Source organism: Mytilus galloprovincialis, chromosome 1 (assembly GCF_965363235.1).
Source record: "Mytilus galloprovincialis chromosome 1, xbMytGall1.hap1.1, whole genome shotgun sequence".
Classification (NCBI taxonomy): Eukaryota; Metazoa; Mollusca; class Bivalvia; order Mytilida; family Mytilidae; genus Mytilus; species Mytilus galloprovincialis.
This window is the reverse complement of record NC_134838.1, coordinates 39,239,913-39,259,985: the sequence shown is the minus strand read 5'-3', so window position 1 is coordinate 39,259,985 and position 20,073 is coordinate 39,239,913. Positions and strand designations below refer to the sequence as shown.

Sequence of the window (20,073 nt, the reverse complement as noted above, 5' to 3'; positions counted from 1 at the left end):
ACAGTTGCTTCAAATTCCATTACATTGACAAAATTGTGTGAACAAAACAAACAGACATAATAGATAAAAACGTAAAACTAGAGGCTCTATTAAAAGAGCCTGTGTCGCTCACCTTGGTCTATGTGCATATTAAACAAAGGACACAGATGGATTCATGAATTATTGGTGATGTTGATGTGTTTGTAGACCTTACTATACTGAACATATTTGCTACTTACAATTTTCTATATCTATAATAAACTTGGCCATTTAGATACAGAGGAAAACATTTTGTAAAAATTTACAAAAATTTACCAAATTAATGAAAATTGTTAAAAATTGACTCTAAAGGGCAATAACTCCTTAAGGGGTCAACTGACCATTTTGGTCATGTTGATTTATTTTTAGATCTTACCGTGCTGAACATTATAGCTGTTTACAGTTTATCTCTATCTATCATAGTATTCAAGATAAAAACAAAAAAACAAAAAAATTTAAAAATTACCAATTGGGGGGGGGGGGGGGGGGCAGCAACCCAACAACTAGTTGTCCAATTCATCTGAAAATTTTAGGGCATGTATATATTGACTTGATAAACATTAAACCCCATGTCAGATTTGCTCTAAATGCTTTGGTTTCAGAGTTATAAGCCAAAATCTACATTTTACCCCTATGTTCTATTTTTAGCCATGGCGGCCATCTTGATTGGTTTGCTGGGTCACCGCACACAATTTTTAAACTAGATACCCTAATAATGATTGTGGCTTAGTTTGGTTAAATTTGACTCTATAGTTTCAGAGGAGAAGATTTTTGTAAAAGATTACAAAAAAATACGAAAAATTGGTAAAAAATGACTATTAATGGCAATAACTCCTTAAGGTGGTATGGTTGTCTTCCTCCATCTTGGATTGTAAAAAACAGTGAACCAAAGGTCCAGATTTTCTACCAAGTTAGCAAAATTTGATGCAGGAATGCAGATATTTAAGATGAATTTTCATTTAAAAGAACCAATTTGTAATAATATAACTTATAAATATTAATATTTTTGCAAATGGTGATTATTTTTGTTGTGTTTTATTTTTTTTTAAATTGCCATTTTAAGGGGAGGTAACTCTAAAATAGTGCATTTTCTGAAGGATTCTACATGGAATTTTCCTATTTTGTATTTAAGCCGGAAAAAACTCACGGTGACCCTATCTTTTCTTTTGAAATTCTCAAAGCATTGTCTGAAAGCTATCTTTTCCTTAAGTACTAAACAATTCTATCATTTTGTTTAGTTTCTAACCACAAAATGGTGTTTTTTCCTGTATAATCCTTACAAAATGTGTCATTTTGTCGCGTCCTGTAGCTTGAGAAAATGCGCGGTGACCTATCATTTTTATTATATATTTCAACATATATCAATAGATACTACGTTTTGGCAAAGTATGAACAAATTCTATCATTTTTATTTTAGACTCCCATACCACCTTAAGGGGTCAAATGACCATTTTGGTCAAGTGAATTATTTGTAGATCTTACTTTGTTGAACATTATTGCTGTTTACAGTTTATCTCTATCTATAATAATATTCAAGATAATAACCAAAAACGGCAAAATTTCCTTAAAATTACCAATTCAGGGGCAGCAACCCAACAACCGGTTGTCCGATTCATCTGAAAATTTCAGGTCAGATAGATCTTGACCTGATAAACAATTTAACCCCCATGACAGATTTGCTCTAAATGCTTTGGTTTCAGAATTATAAGCCAAAATCTACATTTTACCCCTATGTTCTATTTGTAGCCATGGCGGCCATCATAGTTGGTTGGCCGGGTCACCGCACACATTTTTAAACTAGATACCCCAATGATAATTGTGGTCAAGTTTGGTTAAATTTGACCCAGTAGTTTCAGAGGAGAAGATTTTTGTAAAAGTTAACAGACGATGACGGACGCAAAGTGATGAGAAAAGCTCACTTGGACATTCGGGCCAGGTGAGCTAAAAATGGAGTACGAAAATAATCATAGAACAATAGTAAAATGACGGGGTGTACAAGTACCGAGCCATGTCAAATGTTTATATCAATAAAACAGACTTAACAAAACATAACACGTTATTAAGATGATAAATAAAGGCAACAGTAGTGGATTAGTAGTATACCGCTGTTCGAAAGTCATAAATCGATTGAGACCCAAAAAAAATATTAGGATTATACAAACTAAAACAGTGGAAAACACTTCAACTATAAGATGAAAACAACGAAACAGCAGAAACACTGAAGTGAACAAAAAATAAACGCCAATGCAACACACAACGAACTATGCGATAACAACAGCCATTTTTCTAAAGTGGTACAGAATATTGTAAGAAAAAATTGGTGGGTTGAACCTGGTTTTGTGGCTAGCCAAACCTCGCACTTTTATGGCAATGTTAAATATAACACTTAAATGACACCATTATATGGCAGGAATACACTTCAAATAAATGGAAGAACATTCAGGACAGATAAGTACACAAATAAACAATACAATAGTACTTTTCGACATGCTAACTACAGAATAAAACAAACACGTAAAACAACATAGGCTAGCACACAAAACAGCACAACAGAACCACGAACTGTCTTTCACACGACTGGGTCGACGCCAGAAAATTGACATCAAAGGTAAATTTCTTAAAAAAAATGATACTGTTCAAGATTAAGATTGTAACAATTTCATTTGATGTATTTTATAACAATTACAAGAATATTAATATTGAATTGTGTTAGTAATTAGATAATTTATTGCAATCATAGAAATGAACTGGGTGATTATATAAATTATTTTAACTTTTACATACCAATAGAAAACAGAGAAGAATTACAACTACAAACGATAAAACATTTAACACTACCCGATCCGAATTACAAATACAACATCATGACTAAATACTAAGTACATGAATGTTGGGTAACAAGTACCGTACGTGACACGTCTTAATTATAGCAATGCGAATTCGCACTCAGCAAAAAAGTCATAATCAGGAATAGGTCATGTTCAAAATGTTGATAAACAACGTCAGTACCCATAATCTATACTTCAAGACCATCGTGTATTATTTGTGAAGTTGATAAGGATTATTTATCAACAAGGTTTGGTACCTTCCGATTTTTTTTAGAAAAATGACGAGATGTTCTTTGACATACCCCTGGTTTATCAACATTTTTATTTAGCAAAATCAAGCTTTTGAGACTAAACAATTTGTATTTGTATGATTTGACCTTATGCACGTCTTTCAACATAGCTAATTATATGTCGCTATGCACAAAACTTTTACAGTGTATATCAACAGATAAAGTATTCACTGGATACCGTAAAATATGTGAAAACGTCACCATGCGACGTCCACAAAAAGTCATCTTTTAAAAATGTGTTAATAAAATATGTCACAAGCATTCATTTTAAAAAAAAAATGAATAGTATACATGGACTAATGTCAAATTGTTCTTAATATTTGAATTAAAAAATTAAAACATCTATTATACGATTTTTAAGGATGTTATTTATGTATGGATCGAATTTTGGCACTCCTCATTACAGAATCATGGATTGTTTTTGGTGGGTTTAAACCCATTTTTCTATATATGATTCAATGTGGATTTAAAAAATTAAATTAACGGAACTTTACGATAAATAATGATACATCTATAAGATAAACCTATAATGTAAACTATTGTCTGGATCACTTTTGTGTGTTTGTGCTGTATTTCTGTCAAGAAGTGATATTATTTAACATTGCCATATAAGCAGGAGGTTTGGCTAGCTATAAAACCAGATTCAACCCACCAGTTTGATCTTAAAATGTCCTAGACCAAGTCGGGAATTCTGCAGTTGTTATCAAAAAGTTCGTTTCTATTCTATGTATGTTGGCATTTGTTTTTGTTGCACTTCATTGTTTCGTTGTTCCTTTGTTTTCCTCTTATATATAGTTGATGTGTTTCCCTCAGTTTTAGTTTGTTACCCTAGATTTGGTTTTCTCTCAATCGATTTATGACATTTCAACACCGGTATAATACTGTTGCCTTTATCTATTTATAAGCAATAGTAAGTGAGAAAACTATCAAAATAGGTACAATCGTGAACTCTCACGTCATATATTTCACAAATGCTTAACATCAAAGCCGTAAAACTCGATAAATGTTGTTTTGTTTTATTTCTTATTATGCATTTTGTAAGAAATATGGTTTTCTATAATCTTACTGCACATATTTCTTCTTCTTCATATCTCTTTCTAACAACAGAATCAAGTGACTTTGCTAAAGTTAGATTAAGTTTATATGTGATAGATACCAGTTTGAATAAGCGTTAGCTCCCTTTAAAATCGTTTGGCAACTGAGATATGTAAACTTCCGGTAAAATAGTACTCTACGAAACAAACTACAATAATACAGGTACGAATGATTTTCATAGCTATCTATATATTTCAAAACTAAAATGACATAACGTAAACAACAAAAGAAAGTACTTATATTTTCTTATAGTGTAATTGATGTCAGTAAACAGATTAATTCAGTTGATATATTTAATAGTATGTTTATAATTTGTATCTGTTTATTTGTATTGTATGTGTCGAGTTAAACACCAATGTCATTACAATGTAATGTTATCTCCGTGTTAAATTAATAGTACATGTTATATTTTGTATTCTTTTGTATATAGTCTAAATTAAAATTTCGTTCTTTCTATAACTATGTATATTATCGAAAGCAAATAATTATTGTTATCAAGCATATATTAAATACGCATTAGATATAATAATTTCCATCCGGATATTTCACAATGTTTTATGGATGAATAGGCCTAGGATGATAATCCAATACACAAGTCTCTCTATTATATGTTTGTGTTTTTTATTCTTTTTCTTCCAAGTAAGCAACAGGATTCAAAGCTAAATGTTATTGGTTCCGCGCGAAAACTTTACGCAGTGTCGGGCAACACAGAAAGTCGATCTTATCTTGGCTATTTACAAATTACATTTAAAACGTTCGCAAAAATATACAATTAAAATTATTTACAACTGGTAAATTTTAGTTTTGTTTTTTTATACATTGCAATATTTTTGATAATTGTTTTCATTATTACCGTTTCTGTTGTTTTCATATATTAACTTGTTTATACCTAATTTAAACAAATTCAATCATTTCAATTATCATTGGATTGACATTAACATTTTAAATGATATTGGCTAGCTCAGACTGGTTACTCAACATTATATAATACAATTTTAAATATTCAACACCGTGACTTATACTGTTTGTGTTTGTCCTTTTGAGGACGGAATTTAACAGCTTTGTATTGAAATCATTGTTTAATAAACATATATGTCAATTAAAGATAAATCACTGAAATAAAACAGTTGGCCCTCTTTTATATAGGTTGGCATGATTCATAATACCTTTACTACTGACATTCTAAATAATTCATATTTCTTTATATTAGAATTGTTCTATTAAATTAAAATACCGTAAAAAATACACTGTGGGATTTCTGTATATTACAAATACATGAATCAACGCTGAGATAATTATAATCAAATTGCTGATTATTATCAAATCGACGTATCATGTCAATAGATCGGTATTGATAATCAAAAAAGATCAGTACATCACTTAAGATTAAATCAGATTTGAAATCTTCAGAATACGTAGTCAAGATATTCATATTTTCTATATTTTATATTTAGACGCAAATGGCATGGTAACAAGATATTAACTAATGTCGGTCTCTGTTGACCTTGGTGACACCAAAATGGAAACAGAACCAGTGACAGAAGACGATGTACCAAGATTTAAAGAGGGCAGGAAAAGTATGTAGTTACTCGTAATATAAATTAAAAATATACACATAAATCAGATAAGAATTTGACTTTGAAATCGGATACTTTTGAAAATAACGATATGACAGTTGTAAAGATTCTTGCCCTCTTTTGTAGCGTAAAACATCTATATGTGCGAAGATTAAAACACTGGGCCTTGTATTGTGACATCATTTCGAATGGCAACGTTTACAAAGTTTTCAATAACGATATAAAACCAATAGATTCATATATTATACCCAAACAAAGATATATAATTAAGACCGAGCATGTATTCAGAATATTTTTTATCAATAGCTGCATACAATCATTGTGTTGTTTTAGGACATCCCAAGGAGGCGGCAAGAGAGGCTACATCGATTAACTTTGATGTGAATCTTACCGAAGCTGCATTTGGACACCTAGAATTACTGGAAATAGTCAATGAATATCCATGCTTGTATTGTGGACCTTTTAAAAGGCGAGGCATCAAACGATATGAAGAGTTTTGGCTTCCACTTGTAGCATCACAGAATGACTTGTTGGCAGCCCCGTTGGATATAGAATGGATATGGCACTGTCATATGTTAGCACCAAAGGCATATATTGCCGACTGTGAACGAATGTTTGGAAAAATAATTGATCATAAGGTATTTAGAATGGACGAACGAGAAATGCGAATGCACAAATCACAAGAGCTTTGGGAAAAGAGGTATCCAAAGGAACCATTTTTGGTAGATATACCTGATGCAGATGCATATGCTGAAAACTATGGACCCGATATAGATCAGAGCTTATGCACACATTCTTCGCGACTAGGATACAACATTGAATCTGCAACCTGTCGACAGGGTAAATTCTTTCACAACGTGAGCCTGCCACACTATCGTGACAAAAAATATATGCGACTTGCATTTGAAAGGTACCAGAAGTTTCTATATCTAAAACAATGTACAGAAAAGACGTTCTTAGTGCCTTGCTATGACATTGATTTGATATGGCATACACATCAACTGCATCCTATCAAATACAAAGAAGACACACAAAGAGTTCTTGGTAAACTACTGCCTCATGATGACAATACCACAGATAGATCAGATGGATCAAAACTGTCTATTTCATATAAAATAACCGGGAAACTATGGCATGAATTGTATGGTGAAAATTATCAGTATCCTGGTGCGATGTACAGAGGTGAGACATCACGTGGCAGATATAAGCAAGCATCAGTTTCAGTACCTTCCGAAGTTCAACAAAAACCAGTCATAGTAACTTTTGATTTTATGGCACTAGAAAAAGGAAAAGATGGGACCCCAGTGAAACAGTATCAGGTAGATGTCTTTATGGATTTCAAGGATGACCAAAAAAGAGCATATGACAATGGACGTAAACTTTTGATGTCGCTACAGGGACCGAATTTAGAATGTATCGCTGGTGAGGCAAGACCCTTTGAATATGACCCAGTTACGCAACACAACCCGTTAGTTATTCGACTAGCCAAATTTAGAAAGGAAGACTTTGAAACAGCCTCAGAAAGTGGATACAGTACAAGATCTGAAATAGCTGTTATGAACACTATTGCCGAAAAGGATGAACTGATCATGAATGATCCAGAGGGAAGTATACGTTCCCAAATGATGGCAAGTGCAAGGTCAAAGAAATCGGATAAATCAGATGAAAGTATATCTGGTTCGTCAGGTTTTAGCAGTTGCGATGACTTTATGAGTGAAAAATCGCAGGAATCTTTCCTTGAAGCTCAACTAGAATTAAATGGGATTGGAGACTGGGTTAGTTCGACTCAAAAAATGTTCCAAGAAACAATTAGTTACGAGGATTCATCTGGTGGACACTACATGTTGTATCTTAGTGGAAGAATAGAGGATAGAAGTGACTTGTGCCATTTTGTTTTGGTTTCAGAGGAATTCGAGACAATGATCTATCCAAAAGATTTATCACAAATAAAAATTCCTGAATATACGATATATGACCCACAGGAAAACTGCCGTGTTTGCTACTTTGCTGATCAAAAGTAAGTTGGCCAAAAGTTTCACTCAGAAGTTTACTCTGTTTTTTTTTAAATTTGTGCTGGCTTGGATTTGGAAAATAATTCAATGATTTTGAAAATAGAAATTTAATGGGGGATCCTTTCAAGGCTGAAAAGGTATAATGTACCGGCACACCTGTTGTTCTTTCTTTAAATATGTCATGATGTTTTTGGTAATTTTTGTCTCATCCATCTTATCTACAAAGTAAAATGGTTTGTAGGGTTGGAAGAATTTCTAGTTCATTGTAGTAAGCCAAAGTATTATTCTTGCAAGTTTTCTTCCAAACAATCATACACCATAAACCCCTGTATCATTAAGCTCAGCCACGAAATACTGGCAGTTTTTCATTAAGACATATATATGGGGCGATTGGGGCGATTTTCGATCTTTACTACTACGAATATCTCCTTTTTTGTTATAGTACTTCAAGTATTATTGATACATCTTTAATGTAACTGTAAGTAACGGTACGGATACCCTGATAGGCAATACAGAAATGAAAATAAGTTTTCAGATTTCAAACATTTATTAATATGTTTTATTAAAATACATAAATATGCTTGTGTTTCTTGTAGAATGAGGGACGACAAGAATGGTCTTAGTTTTACATGTCGTGTAATGCATTCGCCATTGCATACTGTATCAGCTGTTCAGATCTATCATGGTGAAGAGATTCTCCAGGATGAAATAGTCAAACCAATTGTTACTATCAGACTTGTAGATTCTCAACAACTGCCCTTGCCATCTATGGTATGTCCAATTCCTTAAATATCTTTCTCCTTCGCTATTTCTTTGTGGGTGTCATTATAATGAATGTCTTTGTGTGATTTCATTTGGTGACACTCAATAAACAACGCCTGTTTTAATACTGCCTAATCGCATGATTCTAACGAATCCATAGCTAGGGTCTTCCATTCTGTACAAACTAAATGTATTCCCATTGGAACCAAATACAGCCTTCGTATGGCTGGCTTGTGCCTTTATTGAAAAAAGGCTGATTCCTACCACGAGATTCTTAAGAAGAATAGAAAAAAATATCATGTTCCGTTAACTATACGTTCTGCTATAAAGATTCCATTCGTTCGGTGTATTCGAGCTTTTGATTAAGGACTATCCGATTTGAAATTTCCTTGGAGTTCGGTATTTTAACTTTTTGCACAGACTTCAAAATATATATAAGGTGTGTTAAATTCTACAAAACATAGTACCTATTGTTGATTTTTGTACGCATACAATTTACATATGTTTATATGCAAGTAAACTCATCATTTCTATTCTCATTTCATTTACTAGTATACTAATATATTATTTATTTATATTTATTTTGCATAAGAATTTATCATTAAGGTTTTATTCTAGGTGTTTAATGGTGCAAAGCCTTGTCTAACACTTGATCCAAGGTACAAAGAAAGAGGCGTGCTCATTCAGGACAATGATGGGGATTGGGCAATAGTTGTTGGTTCTTGGTTTGTTACAGATGACCAACCAGGTATTTAGCATTTTGATAGTAGCTCTTTAGAAAATTTTAAAATATGGCCTATTCAATCATGTATGATTCCAAAAGCGTTGAGGTCTTTCACTAACATATGATAATATATCGAGTGAGTTTATTTAAAACGCCATTTTGATGAACTTTTGTAAATTAGAAACAAAGGACCATTATGATAATATACTGAGTAAATGACACGATGTTTTGTTCACGTAAATTACAGGGAAAAGCTTTTCATTGTTAATAAGAATAAAATATAAGATGCAGTGCATTGATAACTTTCAATCTATAATTGAAAGTTCTCTGATTTCGCCTATTTTAAAAAGATTGTGATCATTTTAAAACTTAAATTGTTTGGTCTTGTTCGGTACGTAATATTTTATTTCTGTTTGTCTTTTCAGGAACTCTTCGCTTTAAGTTATATAAATGCAGCAGTGGAATTATCAAAACACTGATGCTACGATACGAGGAGAATCAATGCAAAATAACAATTGAATCCTGTACAATTGACTTTCAAAATGGCCGACTCGAGATTGATGCCAAATCAGACGAGTTGGTACAGAATATCGGACTTGCTTTTGCGATTGCCATCTTGCATGTACTCTGTGTACCGCGACCTGACACCTGGAAACCTGGTGAACCTGTCGTTACACCAAAAACAAAACACGTCTTTACAGACTCTATGTTGTTTGCTCATGGTGTTGGGTTAGATGTTGTTACTCCATCAAATCATTTTAGAGAAAAACGCAGACAGAAGAAATAAATTAGTCTTATTACTAACAACTCGCTGTTAGTATGTGTATGCAACTTCAAAACAAATGAATGACAATCCTGTTTGAGGAATATTGGAGTACAATTTAGGTTTACTGTGATTGAAAAGGAGTTAATGTTCATAATGTCTTTCAAATACATTCGTGGTTTCCAGATTAGATTTATTTTATAACAAAATTATATCCATACATATTTTTGGAAAAGAATCTGATGTACAACAACCTTAAAGGATATTTTTTTTCATTGATAATTGTCATATTCTCGAAGACGATTAGAACTAGTTCATTTAATTCTTTGTATTTCCCAAAGGTTGCTACAACGAAGATAGCAGTTTTAAGAATCATCAAGGAAAATCAAAGCAGTTTCGTTATGAATCATTAAGTAAAATCAGAGCATTTCATAGACATTTAAGTGTGTCGGTATAGGAGTTACTTAGTTTTGTTTGTCTTTGATTTACTTCTTGGTGTGAATCATTTTTGGAAAAAATAAAGTTTACCATCCAAACACGAATAAGCAACAAAGTAATACCAGACTTTGGTAAATCCTTGATATTATGAATCAACGAAGTTGAGGGGACAAATGAAGTACATGTGATGAAGGTGTGTAAACAAACAGTTTTTATATTATGATTTGACATAATGAACCATAAATATAAAGCAACATTATCTCTCTCTTATACTAAAGTCAAATCATAAAAATACTGAACTCAAAGGAAAATCAAATCGGAAAGTCCCTAATCACATGGCAAAATCAGATGACGAAACACATCAAAAACGAATGGATAACAAATGTAATACTCCTGACTTAGTACAGCATTTTCAAATGTAGAAAATGGTGGAGTAAACCTGGTTTTATAACGCTAAACCTCTCACTTTGTACGACAGTCACAGTCTCATCAAATTCTCATCAAAACGGTCGTCAAATTGAGTTTTTTTTTGCGATGTATTAATCCTTACACCAAGCTATATGATTTAAGCTAGATGAGTATATATACGAGGTAAAAAGAATTCTTCTATAAGTATATAATGACCTAGCTTTCTTCCTTCACTGGATTTCAGATTATGCTTAGTTAACGGACTTTCCATTTTGAATTTCCCTTGAAGTTCGGTGTATTTGTTATTTTACTTTTTATACATGGTAAAGAAATCATCGTACAAATGTTTTATATTGAAAAACTGGTGGAGTTGAAACGTGAATGTGTTTTTGTTGACTGCTAACCAGATTTTATTTTAATTTGTGATAATAACCACTATTGAAGTGTTTTTATATTGTTATTGTTATCAAATTTGCATTTATTTATTATATAATAAAACAAAGACTTCAAACATTGACGACGTAACGTTATATTATTTTCAAACAGTTGTAGTATTCCCAAAATCACCAACTTCGTGTTCGTTAAAGATATATTGACTTTTGTAAACAAAACATGAATGAATAAGAACTTTTTTTTTATTGTATGTCTATATGTCACAGCGCCAGCGATTATTTTTTCTGTTGCTAATTGGGTTTTTCTGCGATGCGCTATCACGTCTTCAAGTATTTTTAAAGAAACATCACTATTATCGCTATTCTTATGCAATTTCTAAATGTTGCAAGTGATTTTTGTCGAGCCTTCGATTTTTGTCGAGCCTTCGACTTTAGTCGAAAAAGCGAGACATAGCGATCCTTGATTCCGTCTGCGTCTGCGTCGTCGTCGTCGGTGTCGTCGGCGGCGTCCACAAATATTAACTCTGTGGTTAAAGTTTTTGAAATTTTAATAACTTTCTTGAACTATCCTGGATTTCTACCAAACCTGGACAGAAGCTTGTTTATGATCATAAGATAGTCTCCAGAAGTAAATTTTGTAAAAATAAAATTCCAATTTTTCTGTATTTTACTTATAAATGGACTTAGTTTTTCTTCCAGTTAACATTACATACAGTCTGCAGTTAAAGTTTTAAAAACATTTTTAAGATTTTTAAACTATCCTGGATTTTTACCAAACTTGGTAGAAGCTTCTAACAATTAAAAGATAGTATCGAGAGGAATATTTTTAGTGTTTTTTTCATCATTTTTGTTGAGTGTGTGATTATCAGCAAAAGTAGGCGAGACAATGGGTTCTGCGGAACCCTTACTAATTTGTTTGTTAAATAAAGGCAACAGTAGTATACCGTAGTTCAAAAGTCATAATCAATTGAGAAAATACAAATCCAAGTTACAAACCAAAACAAGGGAAACACATTTAAAACTATAAGAGGAAAACTAAGGAACAACAGGAACAACGAAGTGCAGCAAAGACAAAAAATCAACACACATATTAAACGAAATATTTGATAAAAAGTGCCATATTCTTGACTTGGTACAGGATATGTTAAGAAACAATGGTTGGTTGATCCTGGTTTAATGCCATGCCAAACCTCCCGCTTTATGACAATGTTAAAAAAACATATCGCTAAAATACTACGTGACAGAAATACAAACACACGCGTGAACATTCAGAACAAAAAAACGCATGCACAATTCATAATATAACAGTCGTTTGTATTTGCGTAGAGCATTACGGTATGTTAACCATGGATTTTACAACATCTACGCGCGTCTGGGCTATATATTCAACATTTTGTCCTGGTATCTATGATGAGTTTATCTACAATAAACAATAATACTTGTAATGGACAATTGCTTTTAACTTATATCCATTTCTCAAAATTTAGACAACAGTATTTTAACGATGTACAAATATAATAAATCGATTAGAAGACGAACAGAAACTGAAGGAATCGCATAAACTCCTAAAGAAACGAGACATAACATACGTTTTACGGTCATCATCACGAATTGGTTGGCATTTTCGATTGTGACGTGGATATAGCAGACAGACGCCTAGATATAAAGATATCCTAACACAAGAAGAACAAATATATACAACAACAACAACAAATGCCTTGTGCAAAATGTATTTAGAAAGACAACAGCAACGTTAGTATGCTAAAGAGGATGGTAATGACATCATATAGGCGTAAGAACAAATCAGAATTTTCAAATAACGATTTTAACCAAATCATAGGTACAAGATGCATTCATGTATACGATACACAGATATAGAATTTATATTACCAAAAGTATCTGTATCAACTGTAAAAAGTACGAAGCACACACTTTCATAATACCAGGAATTACCAAACAAGGTTGAACTTCCAAACAAAGCCCGATCTGATGATGCCATGCATAGTTCTGACAGACGCAGCAAAACATAATAAAACATACTTAGACACAGTATACAACAAAATACATATCCATAAATAAAGGATCCGGACCATCAGACTGGGTCGTTGGATATGAACACAGCTTCTATTCGAGACTGGAACCAACATCTAGGAAATTCGTAACGGACACCAACTCGACATCTTCCAGGAATATGTTTTGTCGGACTTCCATCATGTGACCAGGGATATGATAACATGATATTGCTGTAGAATATCATCAAATTTTTTTTCTCATTCGAACTAGAACATAGAATTTTCCTTTTCCCCGTTTACCATACTTTGTACAGCACCTGAACTTGATGAAACAGTTCAGCATCCGCGTGACTGATGTTTTCTTCTTAATGAAATAAGAAGATTGAGGTTTGGGCACCACTGCCATGAGTAAGATAGTCATATATATAGTGTGTATCGCTTCTTTTCGCGACATTGGTAACGTGTGGCTTCATTTGTGATCGGGGCTTTTTGAAATTGTAGACCGTATAAACCGATAATTGGGATGTTTGAATTTGTGTGTGGATTACTTCTTACTAAATAAAAGTATATCATATTCTTTGTCGTGTTTTTTTTTTCTTTCTTTTTCTTCTTTTAAATGATACTCTGATCATGACAGAGCAATTGAATTATAATATGTTGTTTGAGATTAGACAATGTGGACCTTTGTACGACGATTTTGAGATGATTAATATAAATAAGTTTCGTGATAAAATAATGCACATGACTGTAATTGGACGACTACTAGTAATAGACTAGTAAGATGAGCAACACTTTAATTTGTTTAACATGGCTTATCTCCAACTTGAAACATGTGATATTGTTATGACCATGGAAGTATTAAATCATTCCATATAATATTTTTATGATATGACTATGTATACATATCTGATGTTCATATGATGAAATCATAATCTTTCAGTCAATTTAATTGAAGTCTGGAGCTGGCATGTCAGTTAACTGCTAGAAGTCTGTTGTTATTTATGTATTATATGTCATTTTGTTTATTTTTTTTGGTTACATCTTCTGACATCAGACTCGGACTTCTCTTGAACTGAATTTTAATGTGCGTATTGTTATGCGTTTACTTTTCTACATTGGCTAGAGGTATAGGGGGAGGGTTGAGATCTCACAAACATGTTTAACCCCGCCGCATTTTTGCGCCTGTCCAAAGTCAGGAGCATCTGGCCTTTATTAGTCTTGTATTATTTTAATTTTAGTTTCTTGTGTACAATTTGGAAATTAGTATGGCGTTCATTATCACTGAACTAGTATATATTTGTTTAGGGGCCAGCCGAAGGACGCCTCCGGGTGCGGGAATTTCTCGCTACATTGAAGACCTGTTGGTGACCTTCTGCTGTTGTTTTTTTTTCTATGGTCGGGTTGTTGTCCGTTTGGCACTTTCCTATTTCCATTCTCAATTTTATATCTGAATTTGTTTTGGTACCGTCTGACAAAAATATAATTGATGGTTAGTTAAACTCCGATTCAGCGTCTGGGGGAATTAAGCCCATATTTAAAACAAGTCATTTGAATCATGATCTTTCTTTCACGATAAGGTGTATCTTGATTGTACCAGATGCATGACTGTGTATTGTATGGAAAGTAACCGTTCACCTCCCTTTTTCCTCCGGGTGAACATGTCAATAAATAATTTACTGTTGGGACTTTTAACATAGGGTCAGTTAAAGATCTTTAATAGATATATATCTTGATTATGTCTGTACAGGAAATTATATCTTTTTTTATATATATATTTATGTGTGATTATGTAGCATTTTTCCTTTAGATTTATAAAAAATTCATTTACAACTTCAATTTCTGGTGACATAGTTCAAACGTACTAGTTTTGAATTGTCATAAGAATAGTTTATTCTATATAGATGCTATGTTCACATATAAGTAACCCGATTTTTGTAAATGGAAATTGTTTGCAATATCATGTTCAAATTTCGACCTTTTTATCGTGAGAAATAAATAAATGGACCAATATGAAGCCCATAGGTTACGAACTCATTCGTTTGAATGTATATAATTTTCTCCACTCCAAGTTGTCGTCGAAAATTCGAATTCTAAATGTTTTTAAATCTTATACTAGTATAAATTTTCCACAGCATATAAAAAGTTGTTTGTTCTGGACTTAGAGAGCAGTATTTATATGTGTTAAGCCTGCGACATACTTGAATTCCAGCTTCGTCAGCAATGCCAACCTTGAGTTTCTGTCTGTGATTAAGTTTTTTTTTCTGCCTGCGACAAATTTCACAGAATCAGAATCCAGTAGCGTCGTCGGCGGCGACAAAAACTATTTATATAAAAAATATATTTCAGAAGGACGAAGACCTGGATGTTTCGTACCTTGCATTCAGATGCCTTATGTTACGACGTTTCTGTCTTTCAGTCATATATCCATTGGCATTGACTTCATTTTCATGATTTATCGTCTGCTTTAAAAAAAAATGTCATGTGAATTTCACACTTATGTGTGGTATGATAACTATATTTGGTAAATAGCTTTGTCGCAAGGTATGCATGTCAATCAGACATGGTTGACATGACCTCGACCTCATTATTAGTAATCGAGGTTAGAGTTACGTGATTATGTCCATTTCTCAGACCTCAGTCACACACTGTACGCAGCAGGTCATGGTCGAATCCCTCTGTTATTAAAAGTGTTCCAACCCAGAAAAAAAGGATAGGGGTTCCAAATATATGTCAGCATTCAAATGCCTTAATCATCAAGAAAAGGGGAGGTTTCAACTTTATTTTAACCCCTGGACCCCATTGGATCACTGCAGTTCACTGAAATATAGTGTGATGTATAAAATAATTGTTAGGTGTACATGATGTCAGTCTTCGAAATCTTTTGTCTCTTTGACATCATGTTTATGGTTCATTAATCAACGTTATGATTCTTTTTTGTGTGTTTTGGTCTGTTTATTCAAATACTAGGTAAACTATATTTAGTTTATGGAATTATTATAAGGTATACTTATCTGTCTGGCAGGTATCATACATATATCCTTGACCTCATTTTATGGTCAATAGACCAACGTTTTTTTCTGGTTTCGTCTGTTTCTAAGATATAATAGCAATAGCTATATTTGGTGCATACATGGAATGATTAATCACTAGCCTTGTATTTTAAATACAATACCAACCCACAAATCGTTTTCCTAGAAATTGTATAATCTCTTTATGAAAGTATATTGAGACAGAATAACACTTCCTTTGATTGTCTATAAAGTCAGTTATTGAAAACAAGGTAAAATAAGGGATTTAAAAGCTATATGTATATATGCTATCCAATTCTGCTTAGTTATGTGTCATGCTTAAAAATAAATAGTTACTTAAGCTCTGAAATATTTCTTTTTTAAATACAATCCTTTTTTCTATTATCACCGGGGCTTATTCTAACTTTATTTTCAATGAACTTACTTTCCCTTAACCTTAATTTGAGGTTGCTTTGTACATACGTTTCTGTCATGAGTTATATACATGTAGATATCCTGACCGTTAAGAGGATGGAAGGAAAAATGTCGTCTACATTTCAAATTTATACCTCAAACTCGTTCCTGTAACTTGATAATCGGGACATTATTATTTGGTAACTTCCTTATAGGCCGAAATAGTATATTTATCGCTTGTACGATTATAAACAGCAGATGTGTCCTTATGGGGGAAATACATATCTATAATACACCTTTCGGTATACAATAACGTGGGTTTATGATCATGTTTTGACTATGGTACATATTTGACATGGACATTAATTGTGTTTATATTTGACCAATAACATGAAAGTGGATAAAAAAGACAGAGAGAGGGAGAGAGAAATCGATCATGAATTTGAATTAAACTGCAAAGGTAAGAAAGTCTTTACATTTTCTTTAGAGATATCAAATTGTCATTGTGCTGTTCTATATTCATGCTATTGATCTACGGAATTCGAATTTATTTGTATGTAGGTTAGACAGTCTATATATAATTCGGTTAGCATTACTATTGCCCTGTTCTGTTGGTGTATGAACTGTCGATTACACAGTTGCGGATACGAGATTTTGAGAAAAAGAAAAATACATTATGCATTGCTTATACTAGTAAACCTTAAATATGTATAACATATATATGTGAATGTAAAAATGTCTATGAATTGAGCTTATGATCCTCCCTTAAATCAACTGGATTTATTCTATGGTCATCTTCAATCGATATGACTCAGAGTTCATTTTTTTCAACCGAAATTGACCCGTGATAGATTTCCGTTTCATTTATTCATACTTGCATCTAATCGATGGAAAGTGTTTGACCGTTCAAGCAGAAAGAGAGACTGACTAAAACAGGAATAAAGTGCATAGGCCAGATGAAACGAAGACAATAGAAAATCCATGTAATTAAATCGATATTAAACTGTTTTAGTCGAATTAATGCTGAAATTGTTTCATTTGAATAAAAATATTTGCATGGAAAATATGTTATTAATATTAATCTTCTATCTGTGAAAAAACGTGTGAGTCTGTGTCTGTTGTTTGCCAGTTACATGACTTTGCAATATGTTGGTTTTTTTAAATCTTAAAACATGTAATTTATCTGTTACAAGAAAAAGACTTACCAAAAGAATACATTTCTTGTATTACATATTAAAACTAGTTTAAGAACGAGTCACCTATGCATTAGATATGAACTGCATCTATAGTTGTTATATTTTAGTTATCTTAGCCAAATATTTTTCGTTTTCGAATCGTCCGAGATACGTAGGGCCTATCGCGTCTTTTCTGTATGTTCAAGTTATCATTCATGGCGAATAAACAAAAACCCCGTAATATGATGGTACAAAGGACACTCTCCAACATTTTAGACGAGAATAGAATTAATGATTATAATCTGTGTTTTGTTGATCTTGGATGGCAATAATTTATTCTGTTAAATTCTCTCTATCTTCTTTAGTTTTTTGCTTAAAACTCAAATGAGGGTAAATATATCCTTGTTTAAGGCCAATCATCATATAAAGAGTTATTGGCGTGACCTATTAGTCTTTCTTGTCTTGCTGATACATAATTTTTGAGATTTAAAGTGTCTATTGATCTATTTTAATTTTAACATTTAGGCAAAACATGGTAACAACCTTCATTAAATGACAATAGTGAGCTCCAATAAGAAGTCGTCGGACGATTTCCTGCATCCATCCTAATGGTAGATTTTGTCTTGTTGATTAAATTTGCTTATTTAAGTTTCTATCTACTGGTATCTGTTATAACTGTTAAGGTTGGGCATTTTTTTAAAGCAAAAAAATGTAAAATCGTCATCAAAGGACAATTACTCTAATAAAGAGTCGACCATGTAAGACATTCACGCCTCCGGGCGGGAGTTTCTCGCTGCATTGATGACCCATTGGTGGCCTACGGCTGTTGTCTGCTCTCTGGTCGGGTTGTTGTCTCTTTGACACTTTCTCCATTTCCATTTTCCATCTTATTATGTGTAGAACTTATTTTGCTGACCACTACTGCAGGTTAAAGTTTCTCCTTATCCATTATTGGTTTCAAGATAATAGGCAAAAATGACAAAAAAAAAGAAAGGGTAAAAATTGTCATTTAATTAAAGGCAGCAACTCCCGTATAAGAAGTCGTCTGACAGTTTTGACGTATGTGAATAATTGTTATAGAGCTCAAATGCGAGACTGACTATGATTTCTCTATTCATATAGGTTTTTAAAAAAATGGACAAAACTTGGATTTTACCCCTATGTTCTATTTCTCGACATGTCTGTCGTCTTGGTTGGCAGGCGCTTGAAATCATCTTTTCAAACTATGAGTGATTGTGGCCAAGTTTTGATAAATTTGGTCATGTAGTTTCAGCGGAGAAGATTTTTTGTAAAGTTTACGGCGACGGTCGCCAAGTGATGAGAAACTCACTTCGGGTATTAAGGGCCTGGTGAGCTAAATGGGACTGAAGATATGGATGATAATACCAATATTCGATCTAATGTTTTTAGTGAAATTACACTTGATATGTACACCATGAAAAAAACCGACAAATCATAGAGTAATTTGTATATCTCAGTGTGAAGACCTGTTTGTTGGTATTTCTATTAATTTATTCTATCATATTCGTAGATAGTCCCACAAAAGTACAAGTATACCCATTGCTTATTATTCGCATATACTATACTAATAGGCCATTTCATTATGTTTGTCATTCCGTTTCGGGTTATTGAGTAGGCCTACTGTGTCTTTTGGTCTCTTTACTGCCAAAAAATTACACATAGAATCCATTGAAAGTAATTTTGACGATGACATATCCCATCTTACTTAATCAGCGGACTAATCTCCCTTGTAATCATAAACATGACGGAGTCGCAGAATATTGAATGTTATGGTAGTCTCAACCATTAAACTATAGATGACAAAGGACTGAAGCAAGATTTTAAACTGCGGAATGCCAAAAGGGTCAATTAAACCTACAACTGTGCACTAACTGCAAAGTTCACTATACCTGAGACTACTATAACTATCTAAATGTCCCATATAAGCCATATACATTATGTGAGGGATATTAGTCTCATAATATACCACAGGCGGATTTAGGGGGGCAGGGGCCCGGGCCCCCTTTTTGGGATAAAATTTGGTTGCTTATATAGGGAATCATTGAAGCATGACTGGAGCGGCCCCCCTCTTAGGTCAGTCAGTGGGCCCCCACTTATCACGGTAAATTTCTGGCTCCGCCACTGTATACATATATT

The 20,073-nt window shown here is 33.0% G+C and overlaps 2 protein-coding genes across 2 annotated transcripts in view; both read left to right on the top strand.

Moving 5' to 3' along the window:
* The first annotated feature begins 4,283 nt into the window (after window positions 1-4,283).
* On the top strand, window positions 4,284-11,429 carry LOC143073817 (uncharacterized). Its single transcript, XM_076249566.1, has 6 exons — window positions 4,284-4,393; window positions 5,686-5,808; window positions 6,142-7,825; window positions 8,417-8,591; window positions 9,201-9,330; window positions 9,732-11,429. The coding sequence occupies exons 2-6, from the start codon at window positions 5,718-5,720 to the stop codon at window positions 10,091-10,093; spliced, it is 2,442 nt and encodes an 813-aa protein (XP_076105681.1). The 5' UTR covers window positions 4,284-4,393; window positions 5,686-5,717; the 3' UTR covers window positions 10,094-11,429.
* Window positions 11,430-16,968: 5,539 nt separating this feature from the next.
* Window positions 16,969-20,073, top strand: part of LOC143073759 (SLIT-ROBO Rho GTPase-activating protein 3-like) — a 62,147-nt gene continuing 59,042 nt past the window's right edge. Inside the window, exon 1 of the mRNA XM_076249530.1 lies at window positions 16,969-17,201. Within this exon, the coding sequence (XP_076105645.1) occupies window positions 17,132-17,201 (70 nt within the window). The 5' untranslated portion in view covers window positions 16,969-17,131. The remainder of the gene's footprint in view (window positions 17,202-20,073) is intronic.